General features: G+C 38.4%; 2 protein-coding genes across 2 annotated transcripts; both read left to right on the forward strand.

The window, feature by feature from the left end:
- Positions 1-2,736: 2,736 nt before the first annotated feature.
- LOC147505933 (Terpenoid synthases superfamily protein) lies at positions 2,737-5,565 on the forward strand. The gene is given in 3 exon segments (XM_086558320.1): positions 2,737-2,795; positions 4,199-4,361; positions 4,363-5,565. Coding segments are annotated over 2 exon segments (912 nt in total). The 5' UTR covers positions 2,737-2,795; positions 4,199-4,220; the 3' UTR covers positions 5,134-5,565.
- A 1,920-nt stretch (positions 5,566-7,485) lies between these two features.
- On the forward strand, positions 7,486-17,874 carry LOC147505934 (uncharacterized). The gene is given in 14 exon segments (XM_086558322.1): positions 7,486-7,742; positions 7,834-8,013; positions 8,095-8,215; positions 8,293-8,356; positions 10,966-11,018; positions 11,109-11,164; positions 11,872-12,024; positions 12,173-12,411; positions 12,762-14,365; positions 14,526-15,328; positions 15,330-15,477; positions 16,469-16,871; positions 17,477-17,539; positions 17,634-17,874. Coding segments are annotated over 14 exon segments (4,014 nt in total). The 5' UTR covers positions 7,486-7,683; the 3' UTR covers positions 17,702-17,874.
- The last annotated feature ends 1,482 nt before the right edge of the window (positions 17,875-19,356 follow it).

A 19,356-nucleotide genomic window follows, 5' to 3' on the forward strand; every position in this document is an offset into this window, starting at 1 on the left:
GTTCTCATGGTGGGGAGATCATATCTACAAAATATAAACCCTTAATTCAACTTTCAAGTCCACATTTTCATGGATGAGTGTACAATGTGGCTCGATCTATCATTCCCCATATATATGAATAAACAAAAATACTCTCAAGATCTTGTCAAGAAAGAAGTTGAAAATAGCTAAAATTTTCAATAATAACTAACCCTAACAGTTTAAGAAAACTTTTACGAAGAATTTTTTTAATATTTATCAGAACCTAGAGCCCTATTGTGCGCCCTCTTTACGTAGTCAGGCAATTAACATTTATCATACCTATCTCCTTGTAAATAAAGTAGATGCACTCTAAAAAACATGACAAAGTTCTATATCTTACTCACATTAGGACGCAAACCTATATAGGTTTTTCCTTTTTATATTGTTTCTCTCATCTTATTATCTCCTTCACCTACTATGTAACTTTTCTCGTTCTTATTAATAAAATTTCAAGCTCGATCACTTAGCACAAAAAAAAAAAAAAGGATGCAAACCTATATATGCATTAAAATCTGTACCGTATGATAATTAAATGGGGTTATAATATAGATAGGGATTTGCAAAATCCCAGCATCATTTCTAAAAAAAAAAAAAAAATTGTAGGTATATATATATTTAAGAACACAAGAAGAATCAGACATAATTGTTGCAGAATAAATAAGGTAAGAGCTCAATCTTACCTATAACCCGGCCTTAATTAATTAATAAATTGGAATTATTGTGACGATATTGCAATTAGATCACCCTTCCAAGTAAGATATCAAAACCTACGCCTTCTACAGCAGAAGATTCATTTCTATCGTTGTCCTTGCAAGTTCAAGAAATAAAGCTCATTTTAACTCTTACATGATTGTTACTACGTATGGTAGGACCGCTCAAAATCTATATACCAATTGGTCTTGAGTTGGATGCTTCGAATTTAAGAAATCCGTGTCCAATTTGACGAGAACAAGCAACAAACATGCATACATGATGTTTGCTAGAACTTTTACATAACAAATTTGTAAAATCATTGTCTATACATACTCTATGTAAATACCAAATTGGGTATATTTAGGACTCACTCTAATATTACACCAAATGCGGTTACAGAGATATCTTCCATCAAGGAGAACAACCATTAACAAACACTTAAAACCTAGTTTTAAGCCAAGGTAGTTTTAAGGGTTAGTTTTTATAGATATATAGTGTGAGGAGAATCATGATGACAAAGAATGGGTCTTGGCTAAGAATGTGGCTGTGCAATACGAAATGGTATGGCTGAACAATGTAGTTGGTAGAGAAGTATGGTTGTTGAGGTTGGCAAAAGGGATGATGGTCATAGTTGGTGAGGTAATGGTGCTGTGATGTTGAGATAATGGATGATGGTTTGTACTTGATGCGTGTGGAGAAGGACAACGCTCTAGGTCGGCTTGGTTAAGGGCGTCCTACATGGATGTGGCATTGGTGGAACGGAGTAGAATATAGAACGTAACGTAGTTCCTGAGTTCTAATCCGGTTGGCCTGAGTGAGATGTCTTCTGTTAATAGAGCGGTGTTGATCGAGTACAAAACGTAGTACCTGGAATCCTGGATTATATTGTAGTCTGGCCAGCCTGGGCGAGATGTCTTCTGTTAATAGAGCAGTGTTGAGTATAGAGCGTAGTACCTGGATTAATGTAGCCCGGTTGTCTGAGTGAGATGTCTTCCATGGGTATTCTTTACTTGTTTTGATAGCTTGACCTGATGTGCTGCTGACGTGTCATCTTCATGTGATTGGTGCTCGAGGTTGGATGAGTATATGCCCTTACAGGCTTACACTACTCTGTATATATAGGTAGGCATATCCGCATATATCAATATATGTTTAATTGTGAGAGCTGATGAAGCTAATTAAGTGACTATAGTAATGATGGACCTTCGAACTTGGAAGTACATAATTGATAATTGATCGTATTTGTTCCTCTGTTTGCCGTTAGGCTTCTTCAAAGAATATTGAGCCAAAAACAATATCATGTGATTCATATCCCTCCATTCGTGCAAAAGGACGTAAGTTTAGTGCTAAACTTACTAGTCTAGCAGTCTAACCAAATGCAATGTGCTAATGTCAGCTGACTTTAAACCTAACTAGTCTGGGCCTCTATTTGTTAGATGATCTAGGTGAAAAACAAAATAGTGAGATGAGAAAGGTTAAGGCTGAGTCCAATGGTGCATCCACCCTCTATCTCTATTCCACCAAAAAACAGTGTGTTTGAAGATGAGGAGTCAATTTTAGTGTCCAATGGTTTGGACCATTCTACACCACTTCAAGTGAAGCCGTTTGGGTTGGTGGAGACATAAAACAATTTTGGTCATAATTAGTTTCTGACTTGGTGGGGACACAAAACAATTGTCTTCATTCCACACCACTTCAAGTGGCGCCGTTTGGATTTTTACAAACCACGCCATTTCAAGTGGCGTAGAATGCACTCTCTATTCCTCAATAACACTCTCTATATATAGAGAGTTATATTGAGATAGGAGGGGAAAACCACCCACTCCCTCACCACCCACTCCCTCCGCTTTTAAGAGAATGGGGAGCCATTGCACCCAGCCTAAGGGAGGAAGGGATACTAACTCAAATGTCCATTTCATTTGTTGATTACGGGCCTGGTTCCCACCTTAGTGTTGCATAAATACTAACAGAGTCCATGACAGCCCAATTAAGTACCTCATGGGCTTCAAGTATAACTTAATATCTACCCATTTGGTCCAGCTCAAAATACTCAGACTCTCACACTCTCTTTCTCTCCCAAGGTACGTCCCTATTTGTCTCTAATTAGACAATTTTTTTATTTAGATATACCATTCTTTACTTTGTGTAGATAGCAATGAATGTTTTTGAATGGGATTAAATGCCATTTTAACTTATTTATCGGTGGAGTAGAATATGCCGATTAGAGGCAATATTAAATTCCAAGAGGTATTGATCTAAGACAATGGTCTTGACGGGATTAAGTGTTGAAAAAATGCTTTAGTGAAGAGATATGATGCGGAATGAGCATTCCCATGAGTAAAGACTAGATATTTCGTGAATAATAAAATTAGGTGAATGAGTTGAAATCAGTTTGATGCTATAGGAATAAGGTTTTAGTAAAGTTGGTCATAGGCAGGCTGCGGATGGCGGAAGTTTATAACTCCTGCTAAAGTCTACCACAATGGTTGTAGGCAGGCTGTGGATCTAATAGTCTAAGACAGGGTGAAGTAGTCTAAGATGCAGAATGAGCATTCCACAGTTTGCACTGAGTAGAGAGTAGATGTGTTTTCAATGATGAGATCAAGTAGAGCGGTAAAAGAATCATGTTCTGACTTTGAAGTCAATTTTTAGATAATTTGTGTGTTTAGATGTTATAGATTAGGTAATAGTAAAGGGTTGTAGGCAGTCTGCGGATGTGGAAATTTCTTGGATGATGTGTTACTGCTTAGTAGGATTAGTAGTTCTGCCAACTAAAAGGAAGTTAGTCAAGATTGTAGGAAAATATTATGTTTAGTTTAAAATGGGAGTATAATTTTGGAGTTAAGAACGATAGCAATAAAAAAGGTGGTAGCTTATTGTCATAAGGTATTTCCAAAGAAAATGGAACTTCTGGTTTAGAGAGTGTGAACTGCTTTTTGGTACCATAGACCATTAGTCTGTCTCTGATTCTGGAAGCACAGACTGCATAGAAAAGTTTAACGGTTGTGGCCAAGGAAGAGGTTGCATGCAAGAATGGAAACAGGGGAGCCCCAGTTTAGGAAATCCAACAACTTTTACTACAATCAGTACAATAGTTCCTGAATATAAGGCTTCTCCCCTCTCAAAAATCAGTCAGTTTATAGTCTATTGAGCCAGAAAGGATTGTGCACAGACTAGGCATTTTATTAAGTCTATTTATAGTTTTTATACGTTACTATTTTAATCCACTTTTGAATTCAAGAGTTCTACACAAAGTACAATATTGAAGGTTCTTTATGTTTGAACAACCAAACTGAGTATTTGTGAGTATGGTATATGTAAGTTTAATTTTATGATAGAAAACACATCCCTGAGAGTAGCATAGTTTCTAGGCTGATTACTAAAGCTTTACTTCTACCTTTATTTTATTTTTATCTTCCCCCCCCCCCGAAGCTTTTCCTACTATTGGATTGTTTTACTCATTGCATTTTCTTTGGACTTGCAGAAAGAAGCCTGCCGAGGATTTGATGAATGGTGCTTCAACATCCAGCAGCATTCGAGCAGCCTTATCCTACTGCGTGCAACAAGTTCGAAGTTATGATTACCACCACTACCTATGTCTCCTCCAACTCCCACATGACATGCGGAAGGCTGCATTTGCCCTTCGCTGCTTTCAATGTAGAAACTGCTAGAGCCATGGATGTGGCCTCCGACCCTAGGATTGGCCTCATGCGTCTTCTTTGGTGGCAAGAAGCCATAGATAAAATCTATTCCCGCAAAGTAATCGAGCACCCCACTGCTCAGGCCCTCTCTTCAGTAGTCTTTGATCACAAGATAAATAAAAGTTGGTTGAAGAGGTCTGTTGAAGCTCGAATTAATGATGCAAGAAGGGAGGACGATGATATTCCAGAAAAAATTGAAGAGCTGGAGCAATATGCAGAGGATACAATGTCCACCATTTTATACTCAACACTCCAATCTGGTGGAATAAAGTCCACTAATGCTGATCATGCAGCCTCACATATTGGGAAGGCAAGTGGCCTCCTGTTGCTGCTTAGATCACTACCTTATCATGCTAGTTGTAATAGACTGATTTCTTACATACCTGCTGAACTAGCATCCAAACATGGGTTGTTAGTTGAGCAGGATGGCAGAAGGCAGATACGTATGGACTCCCGTGAGGGATTGACAGATTGTGTTTTTGAGATGGCATCAGTTGCTAATGATCACCTGCAGAAGGCTCGTGAGTTGGCTACAACAGTGCCAACCGAAGCACTTCCTGTTCTTCTTCCATCAGTTCCTGCACAAGTTATACTAGATTCCTTAAAAAGAGTGCAGTTTGATGTCTTTGATCCAAAGCTGGCAAAAGGGATATTGGGTATTTCACCAATCTGGTTTCAATTGAAGTTGAATTGGTATGCATTGAGAAGAAAATATTGATCTTCTCTTTCTCCCTACCCCTGCCTCCTGTGTAGAATAATTGGCAAATGAATACGCAGAACAGTTGTACCCTTTGTTGTCTCAATGTAGAAAGTGTAGCTATTAGCTAACAACTACTTGGAGCTAGTAGATCGATAGGTGGGCCAGCGGATAGGTCAGTGCTTCTTTATTCTTCTTCATTCGAATTCAATTTTGTTTTTTACATCAGACGAAATGACTTAGATGTATTTTTGTTGTAACATTGAGGAAGAGAAAGGCTACCCAAGAAATGTTGTAACCTCCCCCCCCTGCTGTTATTTTTTCTTTCTGCTATCTTCTTCTCTATCTTTACTATCTTCCTATATGCTCAATGGTTAAATGCTCGTTTACGATTGTGCTTGGATGCTGTAAAATTGCTGGTGCTAATAAAGTTTTGACTAAGCTTGCATATTTTGTCAAGTTGTGGTGGAACACCTATTATGGTACTTGCAGCTGGCAACACGCTTTGTTTAAGTTCAAACTTACTTAATCCTAGCTCTAGTTTACATGGAAACTTTTGCAATCAACCAAGCACAATCGTATGAGTGCTAGCTATGAAGCTCATCAGTTTTTCTGAAACTCAGTGCTGCCTTAACGAATGGATATCAAACCAAGTAGCAGCAGCTATAGCTGTAGCAAATTTTCCCTGGAGGGAAAGCTGACTCCGGATGTTGAATACACCTTGCAACTGAGACATACTGTCATTTTTACTTTATATTTTCACTCTGATAGTTTTGCTACTGGATGTTTGGATAATGTCGGCCCCTAGTATGGGAACCTTTTCTCCAAGATTGTCAAATCACCAGGGGTTAGGTTTGAACTGGGTTTCAATGAGTTTGAGCTTTATTAGGCCGGTCTTTTCGGGTCTCATAAATTATAGGTCAAGTTCAGATGGATCCGGAGTCCCTGAGCAAGTGAGCAGGTTTGTTAAGTCCTTATCTGCCATTAAGCTCCTAGGCCCTGCCTATAAGTTTTGAACTTGCCCTCCCACCAAGCCTTCAGATTTCACGCTCGAACCTAATCCTTAATATGTGGTACGAGGAGAGGGTGTCTTCATTCTTCACCAACAGCAAACAACCATCCTGCAAAGGCGCAAGGGAGTCCCATTTTGCCCGACAAGACGTTACGAGCGAAATTCAAAATTATTAATGTCGCATTTTCTGATATATGATCAGTTTGATGATTTTCTTTAACACGACTTCAAGCTTAAAACATAATGATAATCCTGTAATCCAGTGCCAAGTCTTGTATAATAAAACAATATGGTTTGCAACATATCATTGCGAAATTCATAAGTACTCAGTTATTCATTGGCGTTAGATGGGATGACTGATTGTGGGCTGGGCAATCTAAACTTTCCAGGCCTACAGAAACGTCGATCTGCTGAACAAAACCATTACTTTTTTTTTGTAAACAAAACCATTACTTGAATCTTGATCATATGAGATTATTAAGTTATTCCCTATAGTATCTTATTGTACTGTATAATATTTGAAGTAGAATACTCAATTATGACCACATCTTCTTCACCAACGGCTAGTGCAGGTCAACGAAAATGGTGCAGTAAGCTACCTAATACGTACGTAACAAAATCGTCTTAGAAATTGAAAGAAATTTCAAAACTTCAATACTGATTCGAAACATCATTATTGTTGACACTCGACAGATACAACTATACAAGTGCATCTCCCTTGAGTTAACATGGTGGTTAAGCTGCCAAACATTACTGGCCACCACGCTGTCTTTTATAGCTACCCAAAGAAATTTCACTACTTAATTCATTTATTCTTTCTAACTATAACAAATTCATTAGAGCTTAAAAAAATCTCTTCTACTTTGAAACCTTTTATCCCGTATTTTAGCTGAAAACAAATGTCAAAACAACTCCTAATAAACGACATGGATACAAAATTACAAATCATCCAATAAAATTTCTCATGTCATACCAGACAAATGAAATAGCACAAAAATGGTCACAAGAGACACAATACAATACCACACAAGAAGAAGAGCGACCTAAAGATGAAGACAACTTTAGGTCCCATTGCATTACAAAAAAAGGTTTGCTATAGTTGGCCAATATTATTGTCTTTGATTAGTTTCTTTGTCAAGTACTTATCACCGAGTAGGATCCACTAATCGTGTTAATTACTCAAATGTGGGTGAAGCCGAATTTTTTGTTATAATGGACCATCCACTAATCTTTTGTTACCTCTCATTGGATACCCCAAGTGTTTTTCGGCGCATGTGATAGATAAATTGACGAAAGTACCCAAACTATTATAAAGCGTTACTGAGATATATATATATCAAAACAAAATGATGAAAATGTTTATGGTCCGAAGGCTAAACTAACACTTTAACTCTTTATTATTATTAATATTACTTACTTCACTTCCGCCAGTTTACTTTCCATTTCTTCTTTTTTTCTCTGCTCTACTTTTTGACTTTTTTTTCCAAAACGATGATCATCTTTCATCTTCATTTATAAACCGTTTTAATTCAGATATTAAAAGTTATATTTATACTGAAATGAAGTCGAAGACTCGACTTGATTCTGCTGTGTTTCAGCTCACTCCAACTCGAACCAGGTGAATAATTATTCTTCTTTTTATGCATGCAATTAAATTTCTGTTGTTTGCAAATTGGTGACATTGGTTGTGTTGAATTATATATATATAGGTGTGATTTATTTATAGTTGCGAATGGGGTAAGGGAGAAAATTGCTTCTGGGTTGTTGAACCCTTTTCTTGCCCACTTGAAGACAGCCCAAGATCAGATTGCAAAAGGTGGTTATTCAATTACACTTGAACCAAGAGTTGATAGTGACACGACATGGTTTACCAAGGGAACAATGGAAAGGTTTGTATCGTTTCATTTGAGCTAGTATGGAAATCGTAAATACTGTGTTAAGTTATCTGAAGATATATATATCGTATGTAGGTTTGTGCGCTTTGTAAGCACTCCAGAGGTCTTGGAACGGGTGAATACCATTGAGTCTGAGATCTTGCAGATTGAAGAATCCATTGCGATGCAAAGTAATGAAAATATGGGGTTAAACACTGTAAGTATAATGGCCTACATATGTATTTTTGGTGTTCATTGTGATGAGAGGCCACTTATTCGGTATTTTAACTGTAGCAAGTAGAGGCGCATCAAAACAAGGTGGAAGATCATCAAGTAGGATATCTGGAAAGCACTGAAGGTACAGTCCTTCATCCTCAAAAAAACAGATAGAAGTATTATAATCATCTCATTTCCACATTGAATTGTCTGGAAGAATGTTAGTCAGATTTGATTTTCTTTAGTAATAACCAAAATGAAAAGTACATTCCTTTTAGTAATCCAAAGTTTAAATAGGAGAGTCTTTTTCTTTGTTGATCTGGGGTTCTTATGTATACCAACTAGTTAGGTACAAATGGAAAATAAGCTATGTTACATGGACACCCCATATTTCAAAATTAATCAATATTGGATACATATCAACATGTTCGTGTCGGACACACATGGACACATTGTACGTGATATATCACAATTTTTGATATTTTACCATGTCAGACACTTCGTATCCATATCGGATACATGTATCTGTGTCAATGTAACTCAGCAGATAAGTTGTCAGTGAAGGGGTACAAGTGTTCAAGAAAGTTAATGTGCAAAGGTACATTATGCAATTAGCCCAATGTGTTTTTCAAAAGTTGGGGACCAAGTTATGCAAGTAGTTTCAGGACATTCCATTTGCCCTTTTTTTTTATAGACAAGAGTGTATAATTATACTTTATTCTTTATGGTGTTGGGGAGGGGGTGAACTTGGGGGAAGTTGCAAATGTGTTCGGGTGTAGTGTGGAGACTTTGCCTACAAGTCTACAACTTACTTAGGTTTGCCCTTGGGAGTGCGAAGCAAGTCTAAAGCTATTTGGAACAAGGTGATTGGGAAGGTGACATATAGGCTTGCTGGGTGGAAGTCTAAATACCTATCTAAAGAGTGGGGGAGGAGGAGGTGGACCTTTGTCTAGTCTACCTTGAGTAACATTCCTAATTATTATCTTTTGTTGTTTTCATTTCTTTTGGGAGTGGTGAAAACTAGAGAAGTTTTTTAAGGGATTCATTTGGGGTACTGTTGATGAGTGGAAGAAAATGCATCTTGTCAAGTGGGATAGGCTTTGTCTTGCTAAAGAGGAGGGTTGGGATGTAAATATATATTACTTATGAATCGATTGGTGGTAGCGAAGTGGTTATGGAGATATGGGGAGGAAGGTGATCAATCGTGGAGGAAGGTCGTGGTAGACAAGTATGGGGAAGGTACTAGTAAGTGGCATATCAAGGAAACCAAAAATCCTTATGGGATCACTCTTTGGAATGGCATTGTTAGTGGAGGGAGGGACTTTGACAAGGTGTCGCCTTTACACCGGGTACCGGGAGGAGCTCCTTTGAAGAAGCAATATGGTGGCATTTATTTGTTGGCTAATAAAAAAAATTGAACGGTTTCGGAATACATGGAGAGAAGGGGACAAAATCTAGAATGGAATGTGTCATTAAGGAGAAGTTTAAATGATTGGGAGGTGGAATCCTATGGGTCTTTTTTGGCTACCATTTATCAAGAGGGTGAAAAGTCTAAAGAGATTGATTGGAGGAGATGGGTGTTGGAGGACAAAGAGGAGTTCTCGGTACGGTCTCTCTATTGAGATTTGTCCAAAGCGTATAAATTGGAAAATCTTCGGGACGAAAACTTGCTTCACAACTTTCCATACAAGAACATATGGATGGACTCTACTCCATTTATTTTGTAGTGGTGTTCTTTTGTTGGCTCACTTATTTGGGGAGAATTAAGACTATTGACAACTTGAATAGAAGAGGTATGAATATCCACAACATTTGTTCTTTATATATGGAAAGGGATGAAAGTGTGGATCATATCCTTCTCATGTGTACTTTCTCAAAGAGTATTTGGGAAGCTTCTTCTCCTCATTTTGGAAACGTTGAAGAATGCCTACCAATATCAAGGAAGCACTATGTAAGAAGTTAATACAACTACCGCTCTCTTCATCATGGATGGCGGAGCATCTACCAATAGCAATTGTATGAACCTTGTGGAAGGAGAGGAATGCAAGGGTGTTCGAGCAACTAGATAAGGAAACCCACAAGGTAGTGTAGGGGGATAAAAGAGCAGCTATACGATTGGGCATGTGCTAATGTTTGCTTCAAAGGGGTTACCTATCAGTCTATAACGACTTCATTTGTAATCGGGACACAATTGTAAATTAAAAAGTGTTTGTAATTGGGTTGGATTTGGGTTTTACCGCTTTTTTCATCTAGGTCTAGTAGCTTCTTGTTACAGCACCTAATTTTTGTATGTGTAACTTTGCAATATCAATGAAATATGACTTTTACCGATCCACAAAAAAAATTTATAGTTTATTCTTTTATTTTTGCTTGGTTATGTAAGTTTATTATTGGCTATTGAGGTTTGAGCTGCTTGTACTTTCATTTTTATGTTTCTGATTGCGGCATCTCATACCAATAAAAAAAGTAATAAATAAGTACATCAGAAGGAGGCTTGAACTGTGTTGGTAAAGGTTGTTACAGCCAATCCAAAGTACTGTCTACCTGATGTACAGTCTGGGTTGGGCATGTTTTTCTTCAAGGAACTACAAAGTGTTCAACCAAGGAAAACCTTGGAGTGACTGACTTCATTACCTTCCTTTGCTCTGTTTCTTTTCATTACTCGCATCTATATGATTCATGTACATTGGCTTTCATGACAAGTTTTATTGACACACACAACCAGAAATTACATTCTTTCTTGCTGTGCAGGTGTAAAACCTACACATGACTCTGACACAGAGAAAGCAATTGTTTTATACCAGGTATTTCTGAATCACAAGCCTTCTCAAGATTCTCACCGATGACTGTTTTAGTTAATTTCCCTGAAGTTGGTTTTGTTGGATATATGGCAGCCTGGAGCATATCCGCCTGAAGCTAATGGATCTACCACACAGGAGAGAAACTCAAAGTACATACTGGTGCTATCATTAGCTACAACTATACCTTCTTTTTTTGGAGAAAATTTGCAGTCTAGCTTATTCCCCTTTTCAATACTATGGATAAATTGGTTAGAAAGGAATAGGGAACGGCTTGAAGGGAATAGTGATCAGTTTTTTGTCTTAGTAATGTCCCAAATGGTTGAGGGTGGACATTCCTTTGAGTTGTTTGTTTTTTGATCAGGCAGAACTTATGTTTAAGGAAGATTGTATCTTCATTCTGACACTCATACATGCTTCTGTATAGAGGAGAAAGAAATGAGGTGTGTGTGTGTGTGTGTGTGTGGGGGTCATTGTCTGAAAAAACTCTTTACCTAGCGTGGGAAAATATGTACCGATATATCTGAAAAATCAGGGATGTGTATTAGAAACTCAGGTACCAGATATCGGTATTTCCATTATATAGCCACGACCTTTTTTTCCCACTTTTACCTTCAATTGAATGTATTTGTAATTATAGTGGAACTTCAGCGATTTGATATGTTTGAAGATATTGCTCTTTGGGCCTTGTCACCTAGGTAGAATCTTTATAGGATGGCCTCATTACATTTTTGTATAGTTATGTCTGGTCTTACCTCTTATACACTTTCATCAGTTGCCACTATATTCATCTCAGAATACTTGCAATTGTTTTTATGCTGATCTTTTTTTGGATGTCACATGTTATATATCTTATCAGAGTTCAGCTCTTAAAAGTACTAGAGACCCGGAAAGTTGTGCTGCAGAAAGAACAAGGCATGGCATTTGCACGTGCTGTAGCTGCAGGTTTTGAAATGGATCACATAGTACACTTAATATCTTTCGGGGAATGTTTTGGAGCCACCCGTTTAATGTAAGTGTTTCTTTATATATATATTTTTTCTCCCCAGGATATAAACATGTCATGCTATTTATTCTTTCACTGATTGGAAGTTGGCTGCAGTCATCTGTTTGGACTTCAAACTTAATCTACCAATGATTCCATCTATGTGTTGCAACAGGGATGCGTGCATAAAGTTTGTGCAGCTATGGAAAGAAAAGCATGAAACTGGACAGTGGCTTGAAATTGATTCAGCTGAAACAATGTCGGGTCCTTCTGACGTCTCTTCTATGATTGCTCCCGGCACTGTGATTTCTATTGAGGCAAAGAAGCAGAATGAATCCGGGGAATTATGGCATGAGTCGAATGTAGATTTGAGCAAGGAGGGTAGTGGGAAGGCAAGCCATGATACCGGTGCAGGTATGATTTTCATTGTAGATGGGGCAGTCAAAAAACTTCATTTACATTTTTCCATTTTCCCTTTGGCTTAAGATATTTAACCTGAAATAAATCTTCTACTATCAAATGACGTTTGAAATTTTGGGGGTAGCAAACCAACCATCCTTCCAGAAAGTTTTTTCATTTGGTTTGAGGTTGTTTCCAATTTCAGTGTACACTGTTAGAAGAATTCTCTACTTTTTAGCACATTCAGATCCCACAAAAAGAACTAAAGCAGTTCTTTAACATGCTTTTTATAAAAATATTTTCTGACGTCTTCTTTGGATATTCAACTCAAATGAAATAAGAATGTATTATTTAAACTTTGCCAGAGAAAAGGCCTCCACTGGATACACAAATACCCCCAGGCAGCCAGGAGTATTTCCAAGGACAATATCAGCATCCTATGTACCCTCAGTGGCCTATTCATCCACATGGAGCGCCTCCCATCTTCCAGCCGTACCCAATGCATGCCATGCCTTACTATCAGAACTATCCAGGAAATGGACCATTTTTCCAGCCACCCTATCCTCCTATGGACGATCCTAGGTTCAACCCCACACAAAGAGTGGGACAAAGGAGACAATCCATGGAGAGTAAAGACAGTAACACAGAATCAGAGTCTGGGGAACCGGGTGTTCCCAGAATGAGGCCTCAGGATGTTTCTGAGTTAGAGAATGAAGGCTCACAAGGCCGGGAACCACGGAGAAAAGGTGGTCGGGCGAGTAAAAAACAAGCGGGCATGGTTGTCATACGAAACATCAACTACATCACTTCAAAGAAGAATAATTCAGGGAGTGAGTCAGAATCAGCATCTGACCGTGAAACTGATGATGAATTTCAAGATGAGATGAAGCTTAGGAACTCTAAAACTTCTGAAATTGGAGCAAAAGATACAAGCTCTACCAATATATATAGCCCTTCTGGGAAGGACGACGGAGTTTATGGAGAAGAAGCTGATGGTGAATCCTGGCAAGCATTTCAGAAATTCTTATTGAGAAATGATGACAAAGATGTGCATAATACTGATCAAAATATGTTTTCTATGGACAAGGAAGCTCAAGTGAAACAACCAAAAAATAAAACAGGACCAGATCCTATAATTCCCCGTGGACAAGAGTTGAGTGAACTTCATGATGGGAGAATGATCGATCTAGATATAAACAGTCACAAGGCTACCCGATTGTTCGCTACATCAAGTGAGGAATTGGTGGCCTCTGGAAGAGACTTCAGTGGAGAATTTAGTAACAGCCGAGCAAATGTACATGAAAAGGAGTTGGAAGGTGGAAGGGGAGGACATAGGAGGCTGACTAAAGATGATTTTATGATCCATAGGCGAGAAAACCAGTTTGGTCTTATGAATTCGCAATCAGACCCATTGGATGGAAATGAGCTTGGTCATTCTTCTGATAATTGGGATATGAGGCCACCACATGCTGTGATTGATGAATCCTTTGTAGTTCCTTTTAGATCAGGCTTACAAGATCAAAGTAGAACTGGCAACCGAACCCCAATTGATATGGATGCTGAGTTTCCATCAGGGCAGCTGGACACAGAAGACCCATCCAGTAGAGTTCAAAGTCATATCAGCAGCTATGAACCAGAAGATATGAGCTTGATTCGAGCGCGTGGAACAGAGTGGGAGTCCATTGGTTATGACCCTGCAATAGACTATGATATGCAGGCACAAGCTGATGATGTTGGTAGTGTACAGAACAGAACCCAAGATGATACAGTGAGGGATGTTAAGAAAGGGCAAAAGGAGTTAGTCAAGGATAAGAAGTCAAAAGGTCAAGATAGTCTGGAGAAGAGGAAGATAGAGGCCGCAACCAGGAAAGGGAAGCCCTCTAAGTTGGGTCCTTCAACTGAAGCACAAGCACGAGCAGCCAATCTAAGGGCCTTCAAAGCTGATCTTCAGAAAATGAAAAAAGAAAATGTATAGCTCCTTTTTTTAGCCGATATTGCCTATATTGGAAAAAGAAAACGTTTGAGAAATGAACGATTTTGAGCTTGGCTAGAATAGATTATTCTTTAGCATTTAAGTGTGCTGTTTTCATATTGTCTCGACTTACAGAAACTTAAATATTTAATTTCAGGAAGAAGAAGAGTTAAAACGGCTGGAAGCTTTAAAGAGAGAGAGGCAAAAAAGAATCGCAGGAAGAGGCAACTCAAGTCCTGCTCAATCACAACATCCCTCTCAGATGAAACCAAGGTTGCCGACAAAGCTTTCTCCAAACTCACATAAAGCATCAAAGTTCAGTGACTCGGGGCCTGGATCATCATCGCCTATACAAAAGTTACCCATCAGAACTGCTTCTATGGGATCTAACGAATCTGAGAAAGTCAGTAAGCCCAGCAGACTTAGTAACAGTGGTCGCTTAGCTGTAAACAAATTAAGCCGCTCAGTGTCATCACTACCTGAGCTAAAGAAAGACAAAGATGTGACTACACCTGAACCAAAGGTACCAACCGCACGAACTAGAAGACTGTCAGAGCCTAAAACAAGCACCAATCGTCATGATGCACCAGTAAAGCTGCGAAGTCCTAATCCAGTATCGAAGTCAAAAGTATCTGATGAGCCTGAGATAAAGAAGATTTCTGCAATTATGAGTCTTGACAGAACTAAGGCTGCAACACTTCCAGAGCTGAAGCTTAGAACACCAAAAGGGACCTCAGACATAATTGAGAACAAATCAGCGGCAAAGGATACACAAAAAGCAAACGGAACCAGATCTTTAGTAACTCCCAACAGTACGGAAGTTGTAGTAAATAAAGAATACACATCACATGATAGAATTGGAGAGGACAACCCAATAATTGAGAAAGGTGTTGTGGTGCTTGATCATGAGATACGCTCAATGCCTAGTATACAGGGATCGGGAGAAAGGCTGGAGATAAGATGGTGATGATAAAGCAGGAGCAAAGCCTGATCTGGTCCCAGAATATGCCGCAATCCATGCTCCAGTTTCACCACAACTCACGGGTGAAGTTGTGGCTGCACAAAATCCCAGTGAATGCCAATTTAATGGTGAATCCAGTTCCCACAAGGTATACTTCATAAAACACTCGTTTGAGCTTCTTTATCGCTGATCTTATATTGATGACCTTGTATCTTCTCTTTTTGCTTCATCTCTGTGATTGTAAAGTTTGTTCTTAAAGATTTAGGTAGTTGCAAGTTAGAAAAGTTTATTAAACAAAAGTTCCATAAGCTACCATCTACCTCATTATAACTGATAGGAAAAAAGGAAAACTCATTTGTTTGAAATGATTCGGAACAGAAGCTTAATGAAGAATTTTTCAGCTGGTCGAAATGTTTTGGGCTACCATTATATCAAACTGAAGAAATGAGCCAAAATCGGAAATCTAAAAGTGTAGGTTAAAGAAACAGACTGGACTCTATTAAATTTGTTTAAATTGATAAGGGAAAACAAAACCCAGAAGAAGTCAAATTTACTCGTTCATTTGACCCAAAAAGGAAAAATCTCTGTTCTGTATAACAATAATTATCTCTTGGCCTGTATAACCCATAATCCATTCTAATGCAAAATTCGACACAATTCGAGCAAGTTTTTAATCACCCCTTCCATCTTCACATGAAAGATGAAATAAAAAAGATGGACTTCTACTTGTACATTTTGCAAAATTTTGCTTAATAGATATCTTCAGTTGTTATTCTTTTCCTTCGGGTTTTCCTAGAAATCAATATATCTAGAAAAGGCAAACATCTTAAACTGCCATAACCTCTAGAGAATCTCCAAGCGTAATATTAATTTTGAATGGTTATTTAGGATTATGAAGATGCACATGAAGACCAAAAGTTCCTTTACTGTTGTGCTGTAATTAGAGTGTCATGCAGCACTAAGTATGGGGAGTATGTTTAGGAACTGAATATGGTAAAGAAACTATGTAGGTCATTTTTGAAACAGACTCTCCAAGAAAAACTAATGAGCATCAATTTAACAGAGCACTGGAGATACTTTTTCTCAACTAATAGCAGATTATGCAATAGGAATTTAACCGATCAGAATTTTATGTTCAGGTGAAAAAAGGTCGTGAAGGGAAAGAAACACCAAACATTTCGAGCATCGGGATTTCTGGAAAGCCCTATCAGGCCCCTTATGCGTGGGTGTCATCTGTGGAAGATCGTTGTGCTACACAATTGGAGTATGCTAATGCACCTAAAAAGGAAATTGCAGCAACAAATGAGGAGACTACCAATGCCCAAGTATCTGATTTTGGAGACTTGAATTCCTTGGAAGAAAGTCCTGACTCTTCCGAGAAGCCTCGAGGCAAGGATCCCTCCAAAGGATTTAAACGGCTACTGAAGTTTGGAAGGAAGAACAATGGTTCATCTGCAGGTGAGCATTCAGTGGATTCAGATAAGTTGACCACAAATGGTTCCCATGGCGATGATCATTCGGCAAGCTCTACTCCTTATGAAGGTATTTACGTCTCTACTCTTGCACACCAAGGGGACTGATGTAACATGACTATAAATTCCTCTTTCTCTTTTTGTTTTTCTACTTCTTATTGCACTTTGCAAATGTCTTTTTTTCAGAAGTAAAATTTGATGCATTAGTGTAGGGATCCTGAAAGATTACATTAACACTTATGCAATTAGCCAGAAGCTAGTTGAACAAGACCAATCCCCATCTCCCCTAATACACCCAGAAGTACAAGACGAAACAATACAAAGCACTACAAAGTGCAACATGGAAAGAAAGGAAAAGCAGGAAAAGGAAAAAGAAGAAGATGTGCAGGCACTAACACCTCTACAAGGCTAAGTACTAGTACCTACAACTAAAAACTAGTACTGCTGCTGCTTACTCCAATCAGCACTATTTGAGCTAACTCTCCATTTTTACACCCCAATCAGAACCCATAGGTTGGAAAGGAACATTGACGTAGACAATTGCCTTCGAGCTTCACTACTAAATAAAAAAATAGAATTCCTTAGGTTTTTGGATAATGCATTTGACTAATGAAAGTAGTCCCATATGATCATTCCCTACAAGCTGACTATTCTCTCTCCCGTGGTTATTTTCAGTTCATACATTGAAGAATCTTATTTCCCAAGAAGAAACTCCAACTGCGAGCACTTCCCACAAGGGTAAGTTTTACCATAAATCTTATTATAATTGCTTTGCCACGTTCTTCTTGGTCTATACCTGGATGTGTATAACCGATGACTCTTTATTCAACAGTTTCTCGTCCTTTCTCTTTGTTATCACCCTTTCGGAGCAAAACGAGTGAAAAAAAGCAAACTTCATGACCATGGAAAATGAAGTCAATATATCGAGGTGACAATATGCCATTTTTACTTCCTTAGTGTTTGCCTGTATTGAGTGCAAATGAAGTGATTTCATGTGAATGTTTGGTTATGTATCAGGAACTGCTCTATCTATGACGCATAATATTGTATAGAGGTTGTGTTTTTTGTTTGAATTCTTTTTGTTTAGAGCGAATATAGTTTTTCATTTAGACTTGCTTTGACTGAAGTAACGTCATTTGCGTTTACAAGTCTCCTGTACTGTACTTTTTTGATCGATCTGTATGTCTTGCCATGTATGTTGTGACACTTGATTCTTTATAGTTTATCCTTCAATTCAATTGACGGCATTCACCAGTTACAAGTCTGCTGTACTGTAATAGGTTATGACCTTGTTTCAACAGAAGGACATTGTCTCAGACTTGTTTGTATGTGTTTTGGAGAGGGGGGAGTCATGTTTTTATGAGAGTTACAAATCAAAAGCTACGGTTAAGGTTGAAGGAAGGAGAAAGAGGGGGAAAAATGGGACCCAGAACTGACAAACAACTATTAAAAGAGATATTTAAGTACTGGTGATTTTTTTCTTTTCAGGAGAAATGTTTTTTCTTTTTCTCTTTTTATCAATATTTAGTGCAAATGGGCCTGAAAGGGCTATGATCACCAGCCAGGAATGGTAGTTGAACAGGAGACCATTATTAGATCTGAGTGAAACCTGGCCTGAAGGTTATGTTCAGGGTTGTACCCACCTAAGCATAGACATTAATATCATGACACACGAACATCCACGTCGCTCAATGAAGACTTGTTTTCTCTCTGGTGCACCTAAGCAGCCACGTCACAAGTACACTTTCCCTGAAGGGTTTCAGGAGACATGATTTGCTCTAGTAGTCTAGTGAGATAAGGCCAGAAGCAAATCAGTGATGAATTAATTAAACACCTGAGAATTACACTAGTAAAGCTCCTCGAGGCCGCTTGTGAGTCTTGAACCCACAATCTCCCACGTGTGAGAAGGATGCACAACCACTAGGCCACAGAGTCACGTGCAGGCAAAAATAATTACAAGTCACAAGTTGGTGGCGGCAGATCATGTCTGTTTTCTTGTCATTAGTCTGGTAGGAATGTAGAATGAAGATTTCGTATGAAACAGTTCTGATAGTGTTGGGGTATTCACAATTCAAAGAAACTTTTGTTTCACATTTTGATAGTGTCCGGGTATTCAATCTAAGCCACATTGACGGATACGCGTGTCGGTCTCTGACACGGATACGAAGTGTCCCTCACAACGATCTACATGAATAGGACACTGAGAAACATCTAATTAAAAAGAAAACTATTACTGTTTTTTAGTTGCGCTACTAATTCTTGGGCTCAAGACCGTACAAAGTGCCTCATTACAAATAATAACCATGAATGTGGTGTATGGAGTTTTAACCAGGGGCGGATCCAGGATTTTGCATTGTGGGGTTGCTACTAAGTTAATCTCAAAAGAAATACCCCAATTTTACTATAATATTATTACTATTAATTTTTGAACTTACGGTAACCATGTTAAACTTCATATTCTTTAGCACCATTTTTTTGGGGAGCAAAATTGGGTGGGATGCAGCCCGGCCCTGCCCTCTCTAGATCTGCCCATGGTTGTAAGTTTGTAACTATAT

The sequence above is a fragment of the Coptis chinensis genome, chromosome 4, assembly GCF_015680905.1.
Source record: "Coptis chinensis isolate HL-2020 chromosome 4, ASM1568090v1, whole genome shotgun sequence".
Lineage (NCBI taxonomy): Eukaryota > Viridiplantae > Streptophyta > Magnoliopsida > Ranunculales > Ranunculaceae > Coptis > Coptis chinensis.